Below are 27,886 nucleotides of genomic sequence, written 5' to 3' on the forward strand. Positions count from 1 at the left end.
CCCACCAGGGATCGAGCCCACAACCCAGGCATGTACCCTGATGGGGAATTGAATTCTGACCTCCTGGTTCATAGGTCAATGCTCAACCACTGAACCATGCTGGCCAGGCTTTTTGTGATTTTCAAAAAAATTTATTTTTTAATATGTTTTTATTGAAGAAGGGAGACGGATAGAGAGATAGAAACATTGGTGAGAGAGAAACATCATTGATCAACCGTCTCCTGCACAACCCCTACTGGGAATCGAGTTCACATCTTGGGCATGTTCCTTGATCAGGAATTGAACCCATGGCCTCCTGGTTCATGGGTCAATGTTCAACCACCAAGCCAGACAAGCCAGGCTCTTTGTGACTTTTTAAATATCACTTAGAATAATGTCCTCAAGTTTCATTAATGTAGCATGTGTCAGAATTTTCCTCCTTTTTAAAAGGCTGAGTAATATTCCATTGTATGGATAAACCATATTTCTTTATCCATTCATCTATCCATGGCCACTTGGGTTGCTTCCACTTCTTGGCTATTGTGAATAATTCTGCAGTGAACATGGGGGTGCAGATATCTCTTCAATATCCTGCTTTTGGTCCATTTAGATATATACCTAGAAGTGGGATTCCTGGGTCATATGGTAAAATCTTTAATTTTCTGAGGAACCAGAATACTCTTTTCCATAGTGGCGGTACCATCTTATATTCCTCACCAACATTTATTTTCTGGTTCTTTTCGTTTGTTTGTTTTAATAGTGGACATCTTAATGGATGTGAGGTGATATCTCATTGTGGTATTGATTTACATTTCTCTGATGATTAGTGATGTTGAACATCTTTTCATATACTTGTTGGCCATTGTATATCTTCTTTGGAGAAATACCTACTTAAGTCTTTGCCAATTTTTAAATTAGATTATTTATGTTGTTGAGTTACAGGCATTCTTTATATATTCTGGATATTAACCTATTCAGATATATGATTTGAAAATATTTTCTTCCATTCTGTAGGTTGCCTTTCAATCTGTTGATCGTGCCCTTTGATGTGCACAAGTTTCTTTTCTCTGCTTTGTTATCGCACCTCCTGCTTCTGATCTCTGCCTTCCATCACTGCTGCTGGTTACCAGTAAGTTGCATTTCCTCTATAGACTGATCATAAAGAAAGAAAATTCAAATTTTTTTAAAAAAATTTTATGTCCAGACTTTATAGTTTCTTTTAGTAATTCCATTCATTCATTCATTTCATTTTATTCAACAAGCGGGTGGATATAAGCATCTCTGTTGAGCTATATTCTGTGACAGATGCTGTGAATGCAAAGCCAACAAGTGATGTTTGTCACAGACTCACTGCAGCCCTTCTCCTCCGTGATGCTTTCCTGACTGGCTCTGGATGCTTGGGTGGTCCTGCTTCCAACTTCCTTTAACTTGAAATGTTCCTCCAGTGTTGCAGTCATCATGCTTTGAATTATTTGTACATCTCCCTTGCCCATGACAGTAAACTGCTTTTTGTCACATCTTATTCATCTTTGTACACTACAGTGGAAGTTGCTACATCTCTTTAGGTAACTGCTGGATGGATGCATGTGTGAACCATGCCAGGCTGCCCACCACTTAGCCACAGGTCTCCCCAGTGCCCAGCCTTTCTGAGCAGCACCTCCCTTTCTGCTGCAAGATCCAGGGCCTCACCTTGCTCTCTTCATTTTAGGGTTGCAATTGCTCATTCTGCCGTTGGAACATTGCTCCCCTTAGATTCTCTTTAAAGTGATCCATAGCCACTTTTCGTTACTTCCCAAGACAGGCCTGCAGGTGACTGTTAATTACCTGGGAAATATGCTGGGGCCCTTTCTTGAGATGGTAAGTAGAAAGTACCATAAGCCTGGCTTATATATTTTTGTGGAAATTAAATATTCCTCCATATTTCAGCTCTTTCTTTGTTTCTCCCATCCCCTATTATTGAGTCCTCATTTCATGGGGTTACATAGGCTCTCTGGCTAAAGGGAAAAATAGATAGGTACAATTAATTGTGTGTGTGGGGGGGTGTAAAATACTACAGATCAATAGTATTTATTGGGGGGGGGGCTCAAATGGGAAGCTGCTAACCCAAAGTGGACTGAGGTTTCAGGGTGGGCAAGGCCTCCTGGAAAAAAAATAACCATTGGATTTCAGTCAAGAAAGGTCCAAGTAGGTTATCTAGAATGAGTGGGGAGAGGTGGGGGTGGAGGGGTAGGGGAGAAATGAATTAAAGAGGTAGAGCTGGGGAGCAAAGGGGTTCTTTTCAGAGGAAAAAGTATTGTCTAAAGCAGTGGTTCTCAAAGTGTAGTCCCCAGACCAGCTGCATTGGCATCATCTGGGAGCTTGTCAGAAATTCAGGTTCTCAGGTTCCATCTGAGACCTACTTACTCAAAAACTCTGGGGGTGGGCTTAGTCTTCTAGGTGATGCTGGTGCTTAAGTATGAGCACTACTGGTTAAAGGTATGGGGAGGTCAGAGTGCTGCGTTCTGTGTACCTCATTCTCTAGAGCTGAAGGCAGGTGTTGGGTAGGGAGTGATGAGAAGAGGCAAGCTATTGCATAAAAAAGAGGGATAGGAGTAGTGCAATGCTAGTTGAACATGTATTTTATGAGATTAGAATGCAAAAATAAATAATTGTAGTTTTAGATGATTGAAAATGAAAACACAACACACCAAAACTAAACAGATGCAGCTCAAGCAGTACGTAGAGGAAATTTATAGTAGTAAACACCTGTATTAAAAAAAAAGATCTCAAATCAATGACCTAACTTTCCATCTTAAGACATTGGAAGAAGAGAAAACTAAACTTAAAGCAAACACAAGGAAAGAAATAAAGATTAGAGAGGGAATTAATGAATTAGAGACCAGAAAACAATATAGAGAATCCACAAAACCAAAAAGTTGGTTCTTTGAAAAGATCAACAAAATTGACAAACCTAACTAAACTGACCAAGAAAAAAAGGAGTAAAGACTCGAATTACCAAAATTAGAAATGAAAGAGGGACAGTACTATGGACCTTACAGAAATAAAAGGATCATAAGGGAATACTATGAACAGTGGTGGATTAGTCAGCTCAGGCTGCCATAGCAAAAAAACACAGATTGGGAGACTTAAACAACAGACACTAATTTCTCACACTCTGGAGGCTGGCAGTCCAAGATTAAGATGCTAGCAGGGTTGGTTTCTCTTGAGGCCTCTCTCCTTGGCTTGCAGATAGTCATCTTCTGTCTATGCCCCTGCAAGGTTTTCCTCTATTCATGGACATCCTTAGTGACTCTCTGTGTGTTTTAATTTCATCTTTTTATAAAGGCTCCAGTCAGGTTGATTAGGACCCATCCCAATCGTCTCACTTTAACTTAATCACTTCTATAAAGGCCTTATCTCTATATATAGTCATATGCTGAGGTACTAGGGGTTAGGGCTTCAACATTTGAATTTGGGGGTGGTGAGGGGGACACAATTCAGTCCATAACAAATTGTATGCCAACAAGTTAGATAACATGGTTGATGTGGAGAGATTCTTAAAAAGGCACAAACTATCAAAACTGACTTAAAAACAGAAAATATGAATAGATTTGTAATAAATGAAGAGATTGAAATAGTAATTAAAAACCTTAACATAGGAAAGCCCAGGCCCAGATGTCTTCACAGGTGAATTTGACCCAAGGCCCTTATATGCTGCTAAAGACCAATTACATGATTCTTCATAAATTCTTCCATAAATTAGAAAAGGAGAGAATATTTCTCAACTCATCCTAGTATTGCCTTTATATCAAATCCAGACAAATACATTGATCACAAGAAAAAGGACGCTTATGAACACAGACACAAAAATCCTCAACAAAATACTAGAAAACCAAATCTAGCATCATATAAAAAAGATTATGTGTCATGAGCAAGTGGGATTTATCCCAGGAATGCATGGTTGGTTTAACATTTGAAAATCAACACATTACCCCATTTTTATGGAATTAAGAAAAAAAATCCTGCATAATTATTGCAATAGATGCTGAAAAAGTATTTGATAAAATCCAGCACCCTTTCACTAGAAATAGAAGGGAACATCCTCGACCTGATGAAGGTTCTCTACACAAATTCACACTAACATCATCTTTAACTGTGAAAGACAAAGCTTCCACTCCAAGACCAGGAACCAAGCTTGGATATTGGCTCTCATCACTTCTGTTCAATATTGTGCTAGAAGTTCAAGCCAGGGCAACCAGGCAAGAAAAAGAAATAAAAGCATTCAGATTAGAAAGAAAGAAGCAAAGCTATCTCTGTTTGCAGATGACATGGTTTTGAGTGTGGGAAATCCTGAGGAATCCATTAAAATTGAGTCACTAAAACCTGGTCCTTACTTTCAAGGCACTTCCAAGCAAGAAGGGGGATAGTGTGAATGAGTGTAGATGTGTGAGTATTGTGGGAGAAGTGTTTCCCAGAGAGGAACATAGTTCATCTGAGTTCATGTAAAGTATGTAGGTGTCTAAACAGGAGATTGTAGGATGGATGATTGGGGTAGGGAGCAAAGGTAGGTATTTCAAGCATAGAAGAATATATGCAAGGAGACTCAGTGTGATGAAGCAGGGTCAATAATGAGCTGTGAGTGTGGCTGGGGAGTTGGATTTGTGAGGCAGTGTGGGAGATAGGTCAAGGAGGTGAACAAGGCCCTTATATGCCTCCAAAGACCAATTACATGATCCTGTGCAGTGTCTGGGTTTCGTCAAGGGTCTCTGGACTTGTACTTGTGTTCATCTCATTTGGATAGAAGTGGTGTGATCTCAGCACCAGGTCTGTCTCTTTTCCAGGTTTCTGGGTAGAGCGCACCCCTGTGCACGAGGCTGCCCATCGTGGTGAGGCCTTGGAGCTGCAGCAGCTGATCGAGAGTGGCGCCTCTGTCAACCAGGTCACAGTGGACTCCATCACACCCCTGCACACAGCCAGTCTGCAGGGCCAGTCACAGTGTGTGCAGCTGCTGCTGGCTGCCGGGGCCCAGGTGAGCAGCCCTTTAGGACACCCATGGAGCCTGGCTGTGGCTGTGGGCATAGATGGGACCAGTTCAAGGGATGGGTAGAGGGAGGAAAGTACAGGGTTTGGGATTTGCATCCTGTGATTTGCAAATGCACTGGAAGTAAAGAAACCACTGCAGAAGACTGAGCAGGAAAGGAAGGAGGAAATCAGAATGGGGTGTGGTGGGAGCCCAGGGAGGGGAGAGGAAGTCTCTGTGTCAACTGCACACTCAGACCAGTAAGTATGGTCATGGGCTTGGCTGTTAGAGGGTCACTGGTGGCTGAAGAGAAGGCAGTTTTAGCAAAACGGTGGAGGGTGTGCCCTCCTCTGCACTAGGAAGGGGACAGGCTGTCTGGAGGGCTGCCAGGGCCTTGGCTCAAGAGCTGCTGTTTGGGCTCAGAGAGCAGGATGATTAAGTGGGACGCTGGCACACTTCCCTGGTAAAAAGGAAAAAAACAAGATTCTGATCTGATTTGCTGCTATCCCTGGTGTAAGTACTCATGCCACACTGATTTCAGCCTCCAGTGCTTTCTGGCTGGCGGAATTGCTGGATGTTTCATAGTGGCTGGGTGAGCTGGGCCGGACACCATTGGGCTGAATGGTGTTGGGGTTCAGAGTGAGGCTGAAGTGAAGATCGTGCACTGCTTACTCTTTCTCAAAGCTTGGCATTGAAAGCAGGTCAGGAGGAAGTGGAATAAGCTTCCGCATGTAACCAGATAGCAGCTGAATTTGAATAAGTCCTTAGCAGAATCTGCCAGTTGGGAGCTGCCCTTTTCCTGCCCTATGATTTTCCAACTAGAGGAGGCATGTTAAGCAGTTTCAGGCACTCCTAGCTGAGGCTGGAATTAAAGCCCCTTTTTATGCCCTGCCTGCTTCAACTGGAACCTGGAGCTCTCCTTACTGGCTTTGTGCATATTAGGTGCTGGGGTGGTGGTAAGAGTGAGTCTGAGTTGATTCTGCCCAAGAAAGAAAAGAGCCACAGGCTTTGGAGGCTAGTAGGTGATCCCAACCCTAGTTCCTTTGATCCCTAACCACCTCCCCCGCCTGACACGGGGCCTCAGCACATACTAGAAAACCCAAGAACTTCTTAGAAAAACTAAGAAGTGTCTTTGCCCAGATGAATGTGCATCAAGATGAGAAAGCGCATTTCCTCCTTGATCCTGTAACACTTATTTCTCCCTCCCCACAAGGTGGATGCTCGGAACATCGATGGTAGTACCCCCCTCTGCGATGCTTGTGCCTCTGGCAGCATCGAGTGTGTGAAGCTATTGCTCTCCTATGGGGCCAAGGTCAACCCACCCCTGTACACAGCCTCCCCACTGCACGAGGCCTGCATGAGCGGTAAGTCAGGTGGAAGGGAGCTACATGGATAGGAAGTGGGAGCCATTGGCTGGCCCAGGAGAGCTGCTGGTATCTGGCTATTGGTTGTTCCACCAAGGAAATGCTCATCTTTCCTTCTGGAGATATAGTCCTCACCCAGGACTAAGGGGCTGTTGTTTCCATGATAGGATTCTATTTCTTAGCAGATGCTCAGTGCCTCTCAGACACTAACACTGGAGATGGGTCTACTCTGCAGTCTCTCTCTCAGTCTTTGCTGTCATGTTGCCTTGTGAGCACCGGATCTAGTTAGGAGATGAGACCCAGACAATGTCTCTGAGGACAGGTACTCTTAGAGGAGGCGAAGCTGGTCCTTCAGGCTCAGGGAGCAGGTGGGATTTCAACTGCTCTCCAAGAATGGATGGACTTCAGATGGTGGAGGATAAGAGGAAGGCTGTGCACAGGAAAAATGACATTGAGTCCCATTGAATCAGAAGCTCCCAACAGACAAGCAACAACAGATAAGACTGGAAATTTAGGGCAAGGCCAGCTGGTGGAAAATTTTTAAATGACAGACTAAGGATTTTGGATTCCACTCTTGAGCAAAGGTTGCAAAGTTGTAGCCTATATTTTGATTGACCAGTACAGTGTCTATCTTTGTTGTATTTAATTGGGGTGTGTGGTGTGTCCTCCTCTGTGTCTTCATGCAGGGACACTGTTCTCTGCTGCCTCACACCCAATTCCCAAAGCTAGGTCCCCTTTCATCATTCTCAGGCACTAGGGATTACTATAGGCAGCTCTTGAAGGTTTCGGAGCAGATGTTGAATGACTGGAAAACAGCATTTTTGAAAGGTTAGTTTAGTGGCCATCCATATACAGTGTAGAGGAGGAAAAACTTTTCCTTTATCTATCTTAGATTCACTGGCTGGGCCCCACCAATTAGGTGACAGGGAACCGATTAACAAGAGAAAACAGAAGTTTGTTAATGTGAGTAGTGCATTGTGGATAGGCATGGGAGAATTCGGCAAGGTGTCACGCAAAGGGGTGGTTAAAGCTTGGGCTCATATAGACCAACTAGAGGCCCGGTGCACGACATTCGTGCATGAGGGGGGTGGTCCCTCAGTCCAGCCTGTGCCCTCTAACAGTCTGGGACCACTTGGGGGATGTCTGCCTGCTGGCTTAGGCCCACTCCCCGGACATCCCCTGAGGGGTCCTTAGCATTGCTGCAGAGGCAGGAGAGGCTCCCTCCACTGCTGCTGCACTTGCCAGCTGTGAGCCTGGCTTCTGGCTGAGCAGCCCTCCCCCTGTGGGAGCGCACTCCTCCCCCTGGAGCGCACTGACCACCAGGGGGCAGCTCCTGCGTTGAGCATCTGCCCCCTGGTGGTCAGTGTGCATTATAGCGACTGGTTGTTCTGACATTTGGTCAATTTGCATATTAGGGTTTTATTATATAAGATCAATTTTTAGGAAAATGACAAGACAAAGGAAAAGGACTTTGAGCTTCTAGGATAGCCGTGGGCAAACTACGGCCCGCGGGCCAGATTCGGCCCGTTTGAAATGAATAAAACTAAAAAAAAAAAAAGACCATACCCTTTTATGTAATGATGTTTACTTTGAATTTATATTAGTTCACACAAACACTCCATCCATGCTTTTGTTCCGGCCCTCCGGTCCAGTTTAAGAACCCATTGTGGCCCTCGAGTCAAAAAGTTTGCCCACCCCTGTTCTAGGATGTCAGGTTGTGGGGAGGCAAATAAATGGAGGAACTAATGGTAGATGGGGCTAGTTTTAGCAACTCCAACTAGAGTTGTCTCTGGTGATTACCTTTTGTCCTTCCTGGTAGATAGGGGAGAGAGACACCTTTACAAATATATATCCTTATTTTAGGCAATTTGGGGGAGGGCAGAGAGCTTTTCTTCTATCTGTTTCTTCTCAATTGTCATAAGCTCAAAATAAACATTATGCCAAAGACATATTTTGGGGTACCCTTCAATAGACTGAAATGGTGGTGGTGGTAAGGGATATCCTGGGAGTGAAGAGATGAGTTGGGAGCCATCACAGTGATCCAAGTGCAAAACTCTTTGAGTCCAAATGGATGGATTCATTTAGAAAACAGAGAAGAATTAATGGGCTTGATATAAGGGAGAGGAAAGCATGGGGTCATAACCTACTCAAGGTTGAGTAGGGAGTAATAGCTGAGACAGAATGGCCGGGAGGATGTGCCCCTAGGGAGGGGTGAGAGAGGGCCTGGTAGTGATAAGACATCCAAACAAGAATGGCCAGCAGACAGCTGTAGATGAGGGGCTAGGTTTCAGGACTAGAGGTGGAAACTCGGTAGCTACTAACAGGTGGTGTGATCAAGAGATGTGAGAGGATGAAATCTTGTACATGATGAACCTTGACCCTAACCCATGTTAAAAATTCCTGGAGAGGAGCCAAGGGAAGAGGCAGGAAAGGTGTCCGTGAGCTGGGAACCCCTGGTAAGAAAGTTTGGGTAGCTCACCGAGGAGGCTTGGACTGGGGATGCCAGCAACTTTATGTCAACAGCTTGAGAGGCAGCCCTGGAGGGGGAGCACTTTCCCTCCCACTGAGGAACTGGGGAGCAGTGAAGAGAGTCTTCTCTGGCTGTTCTGAAGTGGTATTTCCCAAACTTTCTGTTTTCCCAGCAACAGGGCCAGCTGTGCACTCCATGTCTGCTGCAGCCAGACAGGTTTGGGGAACTGTTGTGCCTTCAGGAGAAAGGACAACTATCCACTTGCTCTAGGGCCACATGGGGTCATGAACTGCTCTTAGCTTGTGATGTAAACTCAATTCTCCTCTCTGCCCCTGCAAGCATGGGGCTTACCTGTTCTAGCCATCAGTTCTGTCATGCTTATTATTTCTAATATATATATTAATGATACTCAACCAGCGTGCCCTAAGAATTTTTAAAACATGCAATACCTGACTATTTAGTCAAGGGCACTGACCTCTTTTCCTTTAGATCGTCAAATAAAAAAAATGACAACAGCCAACACAACAGTAGTCATCTGGAGTGAATGCCCTGTCATGGAAACATAGATCATAGAATAGAGTTGCATTTTATTGGTCACATTACATAATAAGGTTGTGTCTGATTGGTTAATTCTTGGCACCAGAAATGCTTATATACATGTGCAGGCATCTGCTTTTTTAAAAAGTCACTTTGTCCTGGCCAAATGGCTCAGTTGGTTGGAGCATCTTCCCGTACATCAAAAAGGTTGCGGGTTTGATCCCTTGTCAGAGCACATATGGGAGGCAGTTGGTTGATATTTCTCTCTCACATCAATGTTTCTGTCTGTCTCTCCCTTCCTCTCTCTTAAAAAAAATCAATAAAAACATATCCTTGGGTGAGGATTTTTTTTTTTTTACAAAAGTCACTTTGGAGCAAAAACTAGGTAATTACTATTATATATTTTTGTAAATCGATAAAAATTATACCTATTTTTTGGCAGATTGGCAAAAAATATAATTTATTTTTTGGTGTGCCCCAGAATTTTAGTTATTAGTTTATGTGTGCCATGAGATGAAAAAGGCTGAAAATCACTGGTATATACTATATATTCATTGACAGTTTTAATTGTTTTCCATTTCTCTTAAGGAAGTTCCGAATGTGTGAGGCTTCTAATTGATGTTGGGGCCAATTTAGAAGCACACGATTGCCATTTTGGGACCCCTCTGCACGTTGCTTGTGCCCGGGAGCATCTGGACTGTGTCAAAGTGCTGCTCAATGCAGGTACGTTGGTGTTTCTACCTGCTCTGTTCAATGCATCTGCACTGCTCAAAGCAGGTGTGTTGGTGTTTACCTGAGCTGTTCCATGCAGGTTTGTTGTGTTTATGTGCACAATGTGCCAGCTGAGAACTTTGGCCTCAGTTCTATATTTGTAAAACAGGAAATATAAAAACCTATTTTTCGGGCTTCTTGGGATGATTTGTTTCCACAATACCTGGTGCATCGTAGTGCTCAACAAATGTTAATAATTATTTTTAGTGGCTACAGGGAACCACCCACAAGACCTGTCTAATCAAGTTGCTATCTAAACCAAAAAGAGATGGGGATCCAATGGAAAATGGGGTTGGCAGCTTTTGGAATCCAGGTTATTGTCAGGTGTTCTAAAAATACTCAGGATACTCTGGTAAACATGGTACAATAGGTAAACACTGTACTCACCTCCTCCAACGACCACCTCAAAATCATAACCAAATTATGGAACCCATCATCAATGAGAACTCCCTGAAGATTAGATGAACAGAAGTCCTGTAATTGGCCCCAACATCGATTAGAAGCCTCACACATTCTTCTGTAAGGATGCACAGAAGAAACTACATCAAACTGTGTTGTAGGTGGCAGGAAGGGTACCAGGTGTTAGTCCAGTGGGGTCAGACCAGACCTGGGTTCAGCAACCTCAGTAGTACTTGAGGTGTGACCAGGAAAGAATTCAGAGCCAAGATTCTTATTTATATAAGAGGACATCTATATATATAAAAGCCTAATATGCAAATTGTCCCCTTGGGAGTTTGACCAGGAGACCAGGAGTTCGATCGCTCGCTATGACATGCACTGACCACCAAGGGGAGGCATGGAATGAAGGAAGGCCCTGGCTGACAGCTGGGGAAGGGAGGCCCGGCCGGCAGCTGGAAGGCCCTGATCGGCCATGATCACCAGCCAGGCCTAGGGACCCTACCCATGCATGAATTTTGTGCACTGGGCCTCTAGTTTATTTATAAAATCACAGAGGTAGAAGAAGTAGTTTGTAGAAGAAGTGGACTGAGGAAACAAGTTATAGAGGCAAAGGAATGGCCCCTAGGAGCTTGGGAGTGAGGAAGGCAGTGGTAATGTGCTTGGGGAGAAAGGGAGGGAGAAAGGGGAGGGAAAGGCACAGGCATGCTCCTAGGAGGGAGAATGTGTTGGGTTCTCTGTCCTAAGGGTTTTAAAGGTGGAGATTTTAGGGAAGGTCCCAGGGGAAGATCTGAATAAAATATTCAGCAGCTTTCCAGGTGTGTCCTTTCAGGGACTCCACTGATTGACTGATTGGCACCAGGGCAGGGAATCATTATCCAATGCAGCTGATCCTGAGGTCAGCTGTGGGGTTGCTTATCTGATTTTGCTGTTTCTGGGCCTGGAGCTAAAATACAACTGAGGCATAGATGCTATCTCTAGGGAGGAAAGGTCAGAGGGTCCAAACTGCATAACCAGTGAGTCTTATTAACTTTAAGTTGTCACTTTTAAGTCTTTTCAGTGAAAAACATTAATTTTGTGTAAGGCTGGTCATGGTGGCAGTTTTTATTGTTTATACAATGATAACATATTTAGATTGGAAACAGTCATAAGTCTTCCAGCCAAGCCACTGATCAGATGGTTGGATCCCACTTCTATCAGTCTAGGGAAGTGGTCAGCAAACAGCGGCTCGGCAAACCGTGGCTCGAAAGCCACATGCGGCTATTTGGCCCCTTGAGTGTGGCTCTTCCACAAAATACCAACTTCTGTGCATGGGCCACGAAGTTTCAATCGCACTGTACGTGCGCGCCTGCACGTGGTATTTTGTGGAAGAGCCACACTCAAGGGGCTAAAGAGCCGCCTGTGGCTCGCGAGCCGCAGTTTGCCGACCACGGGTCCAGGGTATCTATGTATCATTACTGTTGAGATTTTAAAGATTTTACAGTGCAACTATCCTCAGCTTTTAAAATAAAGGTTTGATGGTGCACCAACCCTCTGCAATCCCATTTTGCTTTGCAATCAGGATTTTGATAATGAGCAGAGTGCCTGGTATATATGTGCTCAGTACACCTTCATTCATCCTTTAGTCCCTTTTGTACCAGAAGGAGAAGAAATAGAGCAAGGGATTTAAAACCTATTTGAAGTAGTGGCTATAGGAGAAAGGATCAAATTAGTAGTTCTAATCCCAACATCCTCTCTGCAATAGTTAGGACTTTAGAGAAGTGATTTCTCCTTCATAACTAATAGGAGACCAACTCCACCTGGATGAGGGGCTTTATTTCTTGGTTCGGGTAACTGAAAGGATCAGAACTAGAGACAGTTTCAGGGTCAGTTTGACTCAGGGTTTCAAGCATGTCATCAATTTTCTTTGAATTTTGCGATTCTGCTTTCCTCAGTGTTCACTTGACCATACTTCTGGTGTCCCCAGTGGGATAGCATGGATACAGCAGAATTGGGCTGAAATCTGAATGCTTCACTTCATGAGGCTTCTGATAGCTTTCTCAGAGGAGTGAAAACTCTCCCAGATGTCTCCTGCACACCTCCCCTTATGTTCCATCAACCTGAATTGAGTCCAGGGTCCAAACCTTTTCCAGTTCCTTTGGCTTGACTCTGCAAATTCCAATTGACTTGGGTCTAGGTGGGAACAGGGATGAGCCCAGTCAGGGCCCACAGGGAGCTGGAGGTTAGGTCATCCTGCTCACTCCCACCCCAGGACTGCACCCCACACTGCAGGGTGGCAGTTCAGTGGGGTGGGGTTGGAAAAAAGTAGAAAGGGGACCATATGGCCTGAAGCAGGGGACTTGGTAATTTTTAAAGGGAGTTTCCATATACCTGGGAGCTTGAGTGAGGGATGAACAGAATTCTCCTGGGACAGCTTGCAGTTGTTGACTGCCACTGTGCTGTCAGCTCTAGACTCAGTCCTTGCTATTTTCATCTCAGATGCTCTCCTGTACATCCTTCTTAGACCACATGCAGTCTTTTACTTATTTAACAAAACTAGTATTTAACTACCAGAGGCCTGGTGCACGAATTCATGCACATTAAAAGGAAATTAATTAGAAGAAATATTTTAATATCGCTATTTGCCCTTTCTCTATAATAGAAGTGTCAACCAAATTCACGATGGACAAAACACATGCATGTGATTGGCACAGTGAGAGCTTTATATATAGATAAACTTGCTTAATTAGACCTGCTTTCTGATTTAGCTAAACTTTTTCCAGCCCAGTGAAGCACCCCAACTTCTCTTTCAGGTTAATTTCAGCAACACAGCAGTAAATATCAACATGATGCAGATTATTATTGTAGATCATGCAGGGAGAAAAAAGGGTGAAATATTTAACTGTAGCAGTGTTTGACTATATTCTGCGCGGTGAGAAAACCTGAAGTCATTTTCAAGGTCCACCATTTCTTACTTTTTTCCAGTTGGGTCAAGTTTCTAAACTTTCTAGATCTCCATTTTCTGGCTAATGAAAGAAAATAGGATTCTACCAAGTCTCCTATCTACCTACTCCAGGACTTCTGTGAGGATCAAATGAGATGAGGCATGTGAAAACACCTCACAAACATTTGGTTAAAGTGTAAAATGTTTGCACCTGGCTATAAAGCAAGTTGTGTTCCTGGGCTGAAGAAACACCAAGGAGGCTAGCTGCTAGGGACAGGAAGCCGGGCGTGCTATGTGACGTCATTCCCCGGTGCCCATAGACACCGTTTCTGGTCTGGTCTGGTCCGCGGGCTGCATTTTGCGCCACGGGGTCTTGGCAGTGTTGGCTGTGATTTGGTGGGGTGTTTTGATTGGATGGTCAGAGGGACACTTAGCATATTAGCCCTTTATATATAGATAGATGGGAAATCTCACACATACAAAAAAGTAGAGAGAAGAGGACAGCATATGGATTCTTTTCAAGGTAGTGATTCTTAACTTTGTGGGAGGCTGGTCACAGACCCCTTGGAAAATAAAATGATTTTCTGACCATGCCTCTAGAAACATAAGCATTTGGGCACTTTTGCACTGGCTGTATGAAAGGGTTTGTCCCTACTTGAGGAGCTAAGCTGGGGGGGGGGGGCCATATGTGCCTCAGGGGTGTATAGGAGGCTGTTGATCATTTGTGGGAAGTGAAGCCATGTTGCTGAGCTGCAGATGATTTTTGCAGAGGAGGAGGGCTGGAGAGGGGGAAAGTCCAGTTATTACTGTGTGTAATTTTTAATCTGACAACTGGCAGTAAATATTTAACTCTGCTGGAGGTACTGCGAGGAGCTAATTGAGCAGAGTTTGCTTGTACCTTCCCAGCACAAGACTTGTCACATGTTTCTCAGGTAATGTTTCAGTCAGCATAGCACTGAGCTATGTGTGCCTGCTCTGCCCAGAAACTGTGTCAGGTTCTTGGTGTGCTAAGCTGGTGACAGCCCCTTGTCTTTGCTGGCTAAGGTTTTACTCAGCCCACTGCAATCCCATTTTGCTTTGCAATCAGGATTTTGATAATGAGCAGACTTTGACCCATTTCTCTGAAGCATGAAGTTGAGATTTTTTAATGCCCAGATGGCATTAGCGCTCGCTCTCTCTCTTTCTCTCTCCTCCCCCCCCCTCAGTTCATGACGATCACTAGGCCCCACAAAGTCACTCTCCCCTTCCCCTGTCCCCCTCTGATGCTTCTCCCTTGCTTCTTTCCTCTGGTCCCCCATCCCACCATTCTAATGTATTCTATCTATATATGTTTTGTAAGATACACATTATTGAGCGAGGCATGTATTTTTAATTGACATAAATGGTATTGTGTTATATTTCCTATTTTTTTCACTCAGGCATGTTTTCAAGACCCACCCATGTTGCCCTGTGTACCTCTGATCTGCTGTTTCCCGCTGCTGCGGAGAATGCCAGCTTCCCTCTTAGTCACAGTCCCTTCTTTATATCCAATCAAATAATGCCAAGAACACATTTTTAAGAGATCCTGTTTTGTACCTCGGGATGGCCACCTCTTGGAAAGAGTCACCCTGCTGAGGCCTTGTATATTGAGAAATCACATGGGATAGAAGGGGAGGTGTGGTTTTTAGAGCTATTTCCAGGCATAGTTTTCTCCTTGATCGTGAGAATAGCTTTACTTCTCCTGTGCCCCTTTCTCTGTCACTAAGTAGAGACAATCTTTTTCATTCCCTATTGGCAAGAATATCTGTAAACTGCTTGTGGTTATGGATGACTTTGTTCTTTGCCTCTTGTGTTTTAAGTTTTCTAATATATGGACATGGTAACTGTTTAAAAAATAAATGTTATTTTGAAAACCTGGGGAAACAAAAGAAGAATATTGCAAGAATTAATGACCTGAGAGAAAGCTACTTGAATTTTAGATTTGGTAGACTTTACAATTTATTTTTCATTACAAGTTTGTGTTTAGCATTCAAATTCATATTTGCATTATGATTGCAACACTATACAATTTTTTTCCACATAAACAAGTATTGGAATAATACCCCTGATGTAGTACAGTGGTCAGACTGCAGGGAAAATGTTTCTTTTATTTAATGTATTGCTTTTAAATATTATTTTTATAATACACATCTGCCAAATTAAATAATTAGGGAATTTAGCTTTCTTTCTAATTGAGGGATTGTTTTTCCTCACCTGGCTTCTGAGTTTGGCTGTGGGAAATGGAGAGAATTTCTCTTCACTTGTGTTATCATGATGGAGTGCTTGCTGTATTCTAGGATCATACAGTGAACACTGTCATGAACAAGTTTGTATGTTTTAGTAGGGGCTTGAAACTATTTTAAGTCAGAAATCAGAAAGAAGAATTTTTCAAATATTTTTGAGCAGTGGGACTAGAAAATTTAATAGCCTTATACGCTCTTAAATCCTCCTATTTTGGCCTTCTAAATTCATCCTTACATGGTCACATGCTGGTGACCTGATTTTTAAAAACCCCACTTTAATGACATTTTATGATTATCATTTGAATCTATTATTGGAGGGAAAACTTCACTGATTCTGAGCTATTTGTTTGACTTCTTTAAAATACTTTTCTCCAAGGAACCTTCATGCACTGATGATGGGATTATAAATTGGTGCAGACACTATGGAAAACAGTATGGAGGCTCTTAAAAAAACTAAAAATAGAACTACCTTATGACCCCACAATCCCACTTTTTGATATTTATCCAAAGAAAACAAGAACACTAACTCAAAAAATGTATGCCCCCACCCCCATGGTCACATAGTCAAGATATGGAAACAACCTAAATGTCCATCAACGAATGGATGGATAAAGAAAATGTGATATATATATATATTATACAGCCATAAAAAGAAGGAAATCTTTCCATTTGCAACAACATGGGTGGACCTCAAGGACATTATGCTAAGTGAAATAAGTCAGACAGAGAAAGACAAATACTATATGATTTCACTTACATGTGGAATCTAAAAAACAAACAAGCAACAAAACAGAAACAAATTCATAGACACAGAACAAATTGGTGATTGTCAGATGGAAGGGGTGTTGGGGGACTGGGTGAAAAGATGAAGGGATTAAGAAGTACAAATTGCCAATTATAAAAATAGTCATGGGGATATAAAATACAGCATAGGGAATACAGTAATAATATTGTAAAGATTATGTATGGTGTCAGATGGGTATTAAACTTATGGGGGGGAGATATCACCTCATAAGTTATATAAATGTCTAACCACTATGCTGTACACCTAAAGTAATATAATATTGCATGTCTACTGTAATTGGAAGGTCTGACCCCATAAATGCAAAAAACAAAAACCTTTTTCTTTATCCCCTTTCTCTATAACCTCCTTATCCACTTAGGAGCAAACTGTGAAGAACTTGGCACTTTCTTTTTATTTCTAAAAAAAATTGAATCTATTGAAGTGACATTGGTTAATACAATTATATAGGTTTCCAGTGTGTAATTCTATAATACATCATCTACATATTGGTGAGGTGTTATTTTTTTAAAATTTTTTTTATTCCCTTCACCCTTTCACCCAGCCGCCCAATGACCTTCCCCTCTGATTGCTGTCAGTCTGCTCCCTGTATCTCTGAGTCTGTTTCTATTTTGTTTGTTAGTTTATTTTGTTCATTAGATTCCACGTAATACTCTCCAGGTTCATCTGTGCAGTCACAAAAGGTAAGATTTCCTTCCTTCTTTTTTTTTTTTACTTTATTTTTATTGTTGACACTATTACAGGTGTCCCTATTTCCCTCTCCTTTGCCTACCTCCACCCAGCCACTGCTATCCCCTTCCCTCTGACCATCACCACACTGTTGTCTGTGTCTATGAATTATACATGTATGCTCTTTGGCTAATCCTTTCACCTGCTTTCACCAGGCAAGCCCTTCCCCTTCCTCTCTGACAGCTGTCAGTCTGTTCCATGTATCCATGCCTCTGTTTCTATTTAGTTCATCAGTTTATTTAGTTAATTAGGTTCTACATATAAATAAGATCATATGGTATTTGTCTTTTTATGACTGGTTTATTTCACTTAGATAATAACCTCCAAGATTTCTTTCTTTTTTATGGCTGAGTAGTATTCCATTGTGAAAATGTACCACAGCTTTTTATCCTCTCATCTACTGATGGGCACTTGGGCTGTTTCCAGATTTTGGCTATTTGTAAATAACACTGCAATGAACATAGGGGTATATATAGTCTTTTGAATTAGTGTTTTGGGTTTCTTCAGATATATTCCCAGAAGTGGAATCACTGGGTCATTAGGCAGTTCCATTTTTAATTTTTTGAGACAACTCCATACTGCTTCTCACAGTGGCTGCACCAACTTGCATTCCTACCAAAAGTGCACAAGGGTTCCTTTTCTCCACATCCTCACCAACACCTGTTGTTTGTTGACTTATTGATAGCCATTCTGACAGGTGTGAGGTGATATCTCATTGTGGTTTTAATTTGCATTTCTCTGATGATTAGTGACATTGAACATCTTTTCATATGTCTATTGGACATCTGTATGTCCTCTTTGGAGAATGTCTATTTAAGTCCTTTGCCCATATTTTAATTTGACTGTTTTTTTGTTGAGTTGTACAAGTTCTTTATAAAATATGACCCCTTATAAGATATCTCATTAATGAATATGTTCTCCCATTCAGTGGGTTGTCTTTTCATTTTGTTGATGGCTTATTTTGCTGTGCAAAAATTTTTAGTTTGATTTAGTCCTGTTTATTTTTTCTTTTGTTTCCCTTGCCTGAGAAAATATATAAAAATATTGCTACAAGAAATGTCTGAGATTTTACTGCCTATGTTTTCTTCCAGGATTTTTATGGTTTCAAGTATAACATTTAAATCTTTAATCCATTTTGAATTTATTCTTGTGTATGGTGTAAGAAGGTGGTTTAATTTCAGTTTTTTTGCATGTATCTGTCCAATTTTCCCAAAACTATTTGTTGAATAGACTACCTTTACCCCATTGTATGTTCTTGCCTCCTCTGTCAAATATTAATTGACCATAAAGGCTTGGGTTTATTTCTGGGCTGTCTATTCTGTTCCATTGACCTATATGTCTATTTTTATACTGCTAACATGCTGTTTTGACTACTCTGGCCATGTAGTGTAGTTTGATATTAGGTAGTGTGATTCCTGTACCTTTGTTTTTCTTTCTCAAGATCACTGTTGCTATTCGGAGTCTTTGGTGGTTCCATACAAATTTTTGAAACAGTTTTTCTGGTTCTGTGAAGTTCTCCATTGGTATCTTGATGGGAATTGCATTGAATCTGTGAATTGCTTCGGGAAATATGGACATTTTAATAATGCTAGTTCTTCCTCTCTATGGACAATGTATATGCTTCAACTTATTTGTATCTTCTTCAATTCCTTTCTTCAGTGTCATAAATTTTCCAAGCACAGGTCTTTTACCTCCTTGGTTAGATTTATTCCTAGGTATTTTATTCTTTTTGAAGCAATTATGAATAGGATTTTTTAAAAAATTTCCCTTTCTGATAGTTCATTTTTGGTGTATAAAAATACAACTGACTTCTGGATATTTATTTTGTATCCTACTACTTCACTGAATTCATTTATCAGTTCTAATAGATTTTCTTTTTTATAAAATCTTTAGGGTTATTTATATACCATATCAGGTCATCTGCAAATAATGATAGTTTTACTTCTTCCTTTCCAATTTGGATGCCTTTTATCTTTTCTTGTCTGATCACTGTGACTAGAACTTTCAGTACTATCTATACTAATAATAGAGGTATATGCAAATTGTCTGAGACGCCATCACAGTAACAGTAACGACCTAATAGCAGGTTGCGTGGGGCAACCAGGCCAGCAGGGGGGTTAGTGAGGGACGACCAAATGACTGAACAGCAGGTTGCGTGGGGCAACCAGGCCAGCAGGGGGGTTAGTGAGGGACGACCAAATGACTGAACAGCAGGTTGCGTGGGGCAACCAGGCCAGCAGGGGGGTTAGTGAGGGACGACCAAATGACTGAACAGCAGGTTGCGTGGGGCAACCAGGCCAGCAGGGGGGTTAGTGAGGGACGACCAAATGACTGAACAGCAGGTTGCGTGGGGCAACCAGGCCAGCAGGGGGGTTAGTGAGGGACGACCAAACAGGCTGGCAGGGGTGGCAGCAAGGGGTGACCAAGCTGGCTGGGGGGCAGTTAGGGGAGATCAGGCCAGTAGGCAGAGGCAGTTAGGGGTGATCAGGCAGGCAGGCAGGTGAGCAGTTAGGAGCCAGCAGTCCTGGATTATGAGAGGGATGTCCGACTGCTGATTTAGGTCCGATCCCCAGAATTGGGCCTAAACCAGCAGTCGGACATCCCCCGAGAGGTCCTGGATTGGAGAGAGTGTAGGCTGGGCTGAGGTTCCCCCCCCCCACACACACACAAATTTTGTGCACCAGGCCTCTAGTGTTGAATAAGAGTGGTGAAAACAGACATCCCTATCTTGTTCCCGATTTCATTTGAACTCCAGAGTGTTTGGGGAACATCACCTATTTTCCCTTTGAGCTTCCCTTTTGTAAAATAAAACTCCTATTTAAGGAACATTCATTCATTCATTCATTCATGCAACACACATTGTTAGAGCCTCTGTGTCTGTGGTGTGTGTACGTGTGTGTGTGTGTGTGTGTGTGTGTGTGTGTGTGTGTGAATGCATGTGCAAGGACAGGCAGGAGAGCTTGAGTAGTTAAACCTGAGCTTCTAGTCAGGACCCATGGGGACAGACTGCATAAGGCATTAGCACTGCTTCATAACTCACAGGGAAGTTTTGTTTAATTTTTCTTCATTTTTGTTCTATTTTGAGTTACATTATTATTAACTAGAGGCCCAGTGCATGAATTCATGCACCAGTGGGGTCCCTCGGCTTGGCCTGCAAGATCAGGTTGAAACTGGCTCTCTGACATCCCCCGAGGGGTCCTGGATTGCAAGAGGGTGCAGGCCAGGCTGAGGGACCCCACTGGTGCACGATCAGTGCCGGGGAGGGATGTGGGAGGTTGGCCAGATGGGGAGGGACTGCAGGAGGGCTCCAGGACATGTTCAGCCCATCTCGCTCAGTCCCAATTGGCTGGACCCCAGCAGCAAGCTAACCTACCGGTCAGAGTGTCTGCCCCCTGGTGGTCTGTGCACATCATAGTGAAGCAGTTGGGCAGCCTTAGCATATCATTAGCATATTATGCTTTGATTGGTTGAACCAACAACCAAACTCTTAGCATATTAGACTTTTATTATATAGGATACCTTTCTTTAGCTTTTTATGTCATAAGAAAAAAAATAATTACTGCTTTTGGATTTTTGAAAAAGATTTTGTAAAGGTTGCAGCAGAGTCTGTCTTGATTTTGTTTCCTCAATGGGGATTGTTTTTGTAGATTGTGCTGGATGAAAAAGTCAAAGTTGATGTTTATCTCGGCTCCAAGTTCTCTCCTTGGTGATACTTGTTTCTGTTTTACCTGCAGGGGCCAATGTGAATGCAGCAAAGCTTCACGAGACAGCCCTTCATCACGCGGCCAAGGTGAAGAACGTGGACCTCATTGAGATGCTGATTGAGTTTGGAGGCAACATCTATGCACGGGACAACCGGGGAAAGAAGCCCTCTGACTACACGTGGAGTAGCAGTGCCCCTGCCAAGTGCTTTGAGCACTATGAAAGTGAGGCCAGGCTCTCCTTGTTGTTTGAATGATGCAATGCATAGTAGAATAGCACATGACACTTATGCACCAAGCTCTGCTCTGACAATATATTAGGTCATTTATGAGTAAATAATTAATCTCAGACTAAGTCCATATGAGGCTGAGAATATAGATCCAACCCTCACTGTTCAGGAAACAATCTGGCTAAGGACAAGATGTCTTCTTTGTAAATAAATTTTGTAATGAGTTTACATAGAATTAGAGTCATAAGAGGCTTCAAACACCTATCAGTTGAAAAAAAATGATTTATTCAAATTTTTGCCAGCCCTTCCTAACTCAAATCCATTATGAACTTAGAGGCACATTCCATCCCTGTCTGTCAGCTAACCATTTCCTGGAAGATAATGTTTCTTTTACAAATAATTTGGGGGACAAAGTAACACAGGAAAATAAATTTCATCAGTAATTTTTTTTTATTTTTCCTTTCAAAGACTATTGTATTTTAAAATTTTTCATAAGTTGAGAAAACTCTCTTTGGTTAATTTATATTTTTGTCAAACACAGATCATTCTAAAAGGCAGGTCCTCAAGGCCAGGCTCTGTTTTGCAAATGTCCCTGTGATTCATCTGCCAGGGACCTCCAGGTATCTTCCATTGTTGGCCCTAGCTTGCTCGCACTGTGAGCCCCAGCTCCAGGCTTGTCTGTGGTCCTGAGGTCCTGACCCTCTGCACTAGGATATGCATTGTGTACTCTGCTGGAGCTGGGATGTGCATCAGTTCTCCTGAGATCTGTTTGTGCCCTATAGCCCTCAGTGGCCTGGAGCAGGAGGAGCTGGCAGCCTAGACCAGTGGTTCTCAACCTTCTGACCCTTTAAATACATTTCCTCATGTTGTGACCCCAACCATAAAATTATTTTCATTGCTACTTCATAACTGTAGTTTTGCTACTGTTATGAATCGTAATGTAAATATCTGATATGCAGGATGGTCTTAGGCGACCCCTGTGAAAGGTTCGTTCGACCGCCAAAGGGCTTGCAACCCACAGGTTGAGAACCACTGGCCTAGACTAACTCTCTCATTTGTCTGGAAGTTTGACAAACAAGCCTACTAGCTGTAGATTGGTGCATTGCTGACAAATCCCTGTGCTAGGGTTATAACATTATGGGGCAAAAGTCACACACACACACACACACACACATGCACACAAAGCAAAAACCTACACCCCCCACCTCCCTCAAATGAAATCCCTCTGGACATCACTGGAATTCCATTTCCTGCTCTTGTGTCCTTGGGCCCTGGCTGTCCTTCCTGGTAGCTTTCAAGAGAATGCTTGTAAGGCATGTCCTATTTTTAGGGAAGGGAGGTGTTTCCAGTTCTTGATATTTTTTAAAAATATATTTCTATTGATTTCAGAGAGGAAGGGAGAGGGAGAGAGAGATAGAAACATCAATGATGAGAGAGAATCATTGATCAGCCTCTTGCACACCTCCTACTGGGCATGTACCCTGACCAGGAATCGAACCATGACCTGGTTCATGGGTTGACGTTCAACCACTGAGTCACACTGGCTAGGCCAGTTCTTGATATTTTTTAGGTTGAAGGATGTTAATCTATGTTCAACTATGTTAAGCTAACCTCATGCGCTTCATGTTCCCTTTTTACAGAGACACCGCTAACCCTGTCACAGCTCTGCAGGGTGAGCTTGAGGAAGGCCACCGGTGTCCGAGGGCTGGAGAAAATCGCCAAGCTGAACATCCCTTCCCGGCTCATCAATTACCTTTCCTACAACTGAGCTGCAGGCACGGGAGGCAGGAGCAGGCTGGTGGCACCCTGGCTGCTGGCCTTGCCGAGCTCAGCGTTGTTTGTCTGAAGCCCTCAGTTCCTATAGATAGAACAACGTTCCCCGAATCCCCATTGACTGTTGAGCTTCATCTTCTCCGTGGACTCCTGGAGAATATTTCCAAGGCATTGGGAAGGCCCTGCCTTAGCTTCTGCTGGGGCCGTGGCCCTGTGCTGGCTCTTCTGGAACTTGGCTCTAACTCTGGCATTCCCAGCGTCCAGCTGTCCTCTTTTCACTGACCTTCCTCAGAAGGACACTCAGGAAAGACTGTTCTGGGAGCACATGGGAAGGCCAAGCAGGGCTGGGGCCCAGGCTACTGCTGTTGATTTCCACATGTCTGGGAGGTCCAGGGGTGCGGTGCCATCTCTAATTCATTCAGCACTACACAGCCCGGGGGGGCCTCAAAGGGACAGCCTGAGCCACAGGGGGTGGGCCTGTGGGAGGTGAGGTCCTGACCACGTGGCCTGGGATGGATGCATTAGTGACATCATGCCACTTGGATGCTTTTTTTCTGGAGCCAAGGGTGGGCACTTTCCAAGGCCCACCTCCACCCAGGTGTACCCATTACTCAGGGACTTTGTACGGGTTTTATGGGGGAAGCTCAGGGTCTTCATTCCCCACAACCAGCACAGTGTTTCACAGGAAATTTTTCTTCAGTTTTAGGTCTCAACTTAAAACGTTTATGTGAGGGATAAAAAAACTTTCAGAAGATATGTAGGTATGTACGTAGGTAATGTGAAGGGGTGTTAGCACATTACCATGAGCAGTCATTTCCAATGTGAAAGATTGTTAGGAAATGCTTTGGAGATTATTTTTAATCATTTTATGGTTGCCAAATGAAGTCTTCCCTAAATTTTGTTAATTCCTTGAAGTTCTGAGATTGGTAGAAGAGGTTGCCAGCACCCAGTGGGTATTATCAACCATTGATTGGTGCATTCTGTAGATATCTGTGGAACATCTATTATGCTTATGGCATTTTCTCGGTGCTTTGACCTGGATAGGAATCAGACTCATTATCATAAGCTGGGGAAAATAGAGTTTTGCAATCTGTTCCTATAGTAATAGAAACAAGTAGTTCTACATCATAAGTCATATGGTGAACTAGTACGAATATTCAGACTGCAGTTGTCTGCCTAAGATTCTGTATCGTAATAAAAGCAAACAGAAAACCAGGGAATGAAACTAGGTAATTTTGCATAATTAAGTTCAGGTATATTTGGTTTCTGGGGAAACAGAGAAGGTGCCACTTGTGAACACCCCAGAAATGTGGACGTTACCACATCCTTCCAGAGAGTGTAGAACAGAGTGAGCCTGAACTGTCGTCCAAGGTAATGCCAAGTGTGCTACACAACCAGAAGTGTCTGCACAGGGTGACTTGGGTGGGGCCCCAGACCTGATGGTAAGTTTCATGCTGGTTGTACAGTTATTTTCCATCTCACTGTTCCAGCCATGGTTACATCATTCTATGCTGAGAGTAAGAGCCACTCCGATTTGGTTACAGGCTTAAATACAAGTTCTGGGTAAATCATTGTTTCTGTATGTACTAATAACAATGGGGGGAAAAAGCATTGGGTTCTGCCCTTTCATCTTTGTAACAGAAACTTGCCTCTAACAATAAGCTGGTAACATTTCCATAAGTGGGTGCACAGAGTACAGAATCGCAGCCCCACGCTCGCTGCTCAATAAAAGGTGTTGAATAGAGTCCATCCTTGTGGTCATACGCTCTTTTCTTGTTGGGAGCAGAAACACTGGATGAGCTTCATCCTGTGTGCGTCCAGAGGGGCCGCTGTCATCTTCCCCATACTTTGGAAGATCAAGTTATACGTCTGTGCCTGTCTGATTCCCATCTTCCTGTCTCTCTCTTTGTCTCCTACTGCTGATCTCAGTGCCACCATCATGTGGAGAAATACTGCCCAAGGGATCAGCTGACGAAGATTTTAGGCCTCCTCCCAATCTGTACCCCACCCCCACCCCCACCCCCAGCTTTACTGAGCAGTAATGGACAAATAACCTGCCTGCACCCTTAAGTAGAGGTGTGACTCTGGACAAGTTTTTCCACTCCTCTGCACCTGAAACTTCCCAGCTGCAGAAGAGGAATAGAAGGTCAGACTTTGATCATTAAAAGAATGTTGATGATCAACCACTAATCTTACAGATGAGAAATGAGGCCCTGCTAGCCTCATGGGTTTTTTGAGGCTGAAACTGGGTTATTAAAAGATGCTCTGAAAAGTATAAAGTGCTCCCTAAATGCAAAAGTTATATGGTTATGACTGGACTATGGTTTTGTTGGTGTTTATAGATCTTACAACTGTGTAAACAACTCCCTTCTGACTTTGGGATAGTGCCACCTACTTTAGGAAGAATATGTTCAAAAGACCTCTCAGTTTACATTTTAAAATTCAACGTTCAGATTTCAAGAAGACATTTGCAACACAGATAAATGATTGGTAACCAAAATATATAAAGATCTATTATAAATCATTAAGAAAAAGATTAACAACCCAATAGGAAAAAACAAAACAAAACAAAACAAAAAAACAGCAAAGACTATGAAGAGGAAATTTACAAAAGAAGAAGCCTCAAATGTTCCCTGACAGGACATTTGGTAACAAATGGCAAAAAATGATACCATTACATACCATCAGCTTGACAAATATTAATAGGTCTGACAGTTGCTTTTTTCCCCATTTTAAAATCATTTTTATTTTTCAATTTTAGTTGATATACATTATTATATTAGTTTCAGGTATATACCCAGTGATGTAGAGATTATATAACTTACTAAATAATCATCCCATAAATAGTTATTAGAATATTATTGACTATACTAGAGGCCCGGGGCACAAAAATTTGTGCACTCGGGGGGGGGGAGGGGAGGTCCCTCAGCCCGGCCTGTGCCCTCTCGCAGTCTGGGACCCCTCAGGGGATGACCACCTGCTGGCTAAGGCACGCTCCCCGGGGAATTGGGCCTAAGATGGCAATCAGACATCCCTCTGGCAGCCCGGCAGCCCTCGGGGGGTGTCCACTTGCCAGCAGGGAGCAGGCCTAAACTGCAGTCAGACATCCTTAGCACTGCTGAGGAGGCAGGAGAGGCTTCCACCACCACTGCTGTACTGGCAGCCCTCAGCCTGGCTTGTGGCTGAGCAGAGCTCCTCCCATGTGAGAGCGCCCTGACCAACAGAGGGCAGCTTCTGCATTGAGCGTCTGCCCCGTGGTGGTCAGTGTGTGTCATAGTGACCAGTCATTCCCAGTCTTTCTGCTGTTAGGGTCAGTTTGCATATTACCCTTTTACTATATAGGATAGAGGCCTGGTGCACGGGTGGGGGCTGGCTGGTTTGCCCTGAAGGGTGTCCCGGATCAGGGTGGGGGTCCCACTTGGGTGCCTGGCCAGCCTGGATGAGGGGATGATGGCTGTTTGCATCTGGTCGCACCCCCTTCAGGGTGGGGGGCCCCACTGGGGTGCCTGGCCAGTCTGGGTGAGGGGCTGAGGGCCGTTTTCAGGCTGGCGGGGGAAGCTCCCAACCTCTCCTTTTTTTCTTTTTCTTTTTTATTCTGGGATTTATTTACCTTCTATGGCTGTCACTGGAACTGAGAGCCAGCTTTAGCTCTGAGGCTCAGCTCCAGCTCTGAGACCTCGGCTGCTGAAAGCAGGTATCTGGGTTTGTTTGGCTTCTATAATTGAAACACTGTTGCAGCTCCAGCTCTGAGGCCCGGCTGGCTGAAAGCAGGATTCTGGGTTTGTTTAGCTTCTATAATTGCAACATTGTTTCTTAGAGTGCAGCTCAGAGGCCGGCAGCGGCAGGCGGGGAACCTTGGCTTTCTCCATCACTGGAGCAAGCAAGCCTCCTGTTCGCTTCAGCTGCCTGGCTGCCAGCCGCCATCTTGGTTGGCAGTTAATTTGCATATCACCCTGATTAGCCAATGGGAAGCGTGTCGGAGGTACGGTTAATTACTATGTTTGTCTATTATTAGATAGGATTCCCTATGCTGTACTACGTCCCCATGACTATTTTGTAACAACCAATTTGTACTTGCCAACCCCTTCACATTTTCCACCCATTTCTCCTAACCTCCCTCCCATCAAAATACAATCTGTATCTATGAGTCTGTTTCTGTTCTGCTTGTTTGTTTATTTTGTTTTTTAGATTCAACTGTTGATAGATATGTATTTATTGCCATTTTATTGTTCATACTTTTTTCCTTCTTCTTAAAGAAGTCCCTTTAACATTTCATATAATACTGGTTTGGTGGTGATGAACTCCTTTAGCTTTTTCTTGTCTGGGAAGGTCCTTTTTAAAAATACGTTTTTATTGCTTTTAGAGAGAGGGAAGGAGAGGGGGGAGAGAGAAACATAGATCTGTTTTTCCCCATGCCTCCTACTGGAGATTGAGCCCACACGTGGGCATGTGTCCCAATTGGGAATCGAACCAGAGACCCTTTGGTGCATGGGATGGTGCTCAACCAATTGAACCACATTGGCCAGGGCTTGGAAGGTCTTTACCTGTCCTTAGATTCTAAATGATAGCTTTGCTGGGTAGAGTAATCATGGTTGTAGGTCCTTGCTTTTCATCACTTTGATTATTTCTTGCCAATACCTTCTGACCTGCAAAGTTTCTGTTGAGAAATCAACTGACAGTCTATGGGAGCTCCCTCATAGGTAACTAACTGCTTTTCTCTTGCTGCTTTTAAGATTCTTTCTTTGTCTTTTACCTTTTGCATTTTAATTATGATGTGCCTTCGTGTGGATCTCTTAGGGTTCATCCTGTTTGGTACTCTCTGCACTTCCTGGACTTGTATGTTTATTTCCTTCACCATGGTAGGGAAGATTTTGGTCATTATTATTTTTTTTTTAAATTAAATCTTTATTGTTCAGTTTATTACATTTGTTCCTCTTCCCCCCCCCCACTC

General features: G+C 43.3%; 1 protein-coding gene across 1 annotated transcript; it reads left to right on the forward strand.

The window, feature by feature from the left end:
• Positions 1–1,026: 1,026 nt before the first annotated feature.
• Positions 1,027–24,684, forward strand: ASB13 (ankyrin repeat and SOCS box containing 13; the record flags this gene model as incomplete). The annotated part of the gene is made up of 6 exons (XM_014542294.1): positions 1,027–1,108; positions 4,800–4,987; positions 6,192–6,342; positions 9,938–10,072; positions 20,966–21,157; positions 22,803–24,684. Coding segments are annotated over 6 exons (876 nt in total), but the record flags the coding sequence as incomplete, so codon positions are not given.
• Between the last annotated feature and the right edge of the window lie 3,202 nt (positions 24,685–27,886).

Source organism: Myotis brandtii, unplaced genomic scaffold, assembly GCF_000412655.1.
Source record: "Myotis brandtii unplaced genomic scaffold, ASM41265v1 scaffold297, whole genome shotgun sequence".
NCBI classification, from domain to species: domain Eukaryota; kingdom Metazoa; phylum Chordata; class Mammalia; order Chiroptera; family Vespertilionidae; genus Myotis; species Myotis brandtii.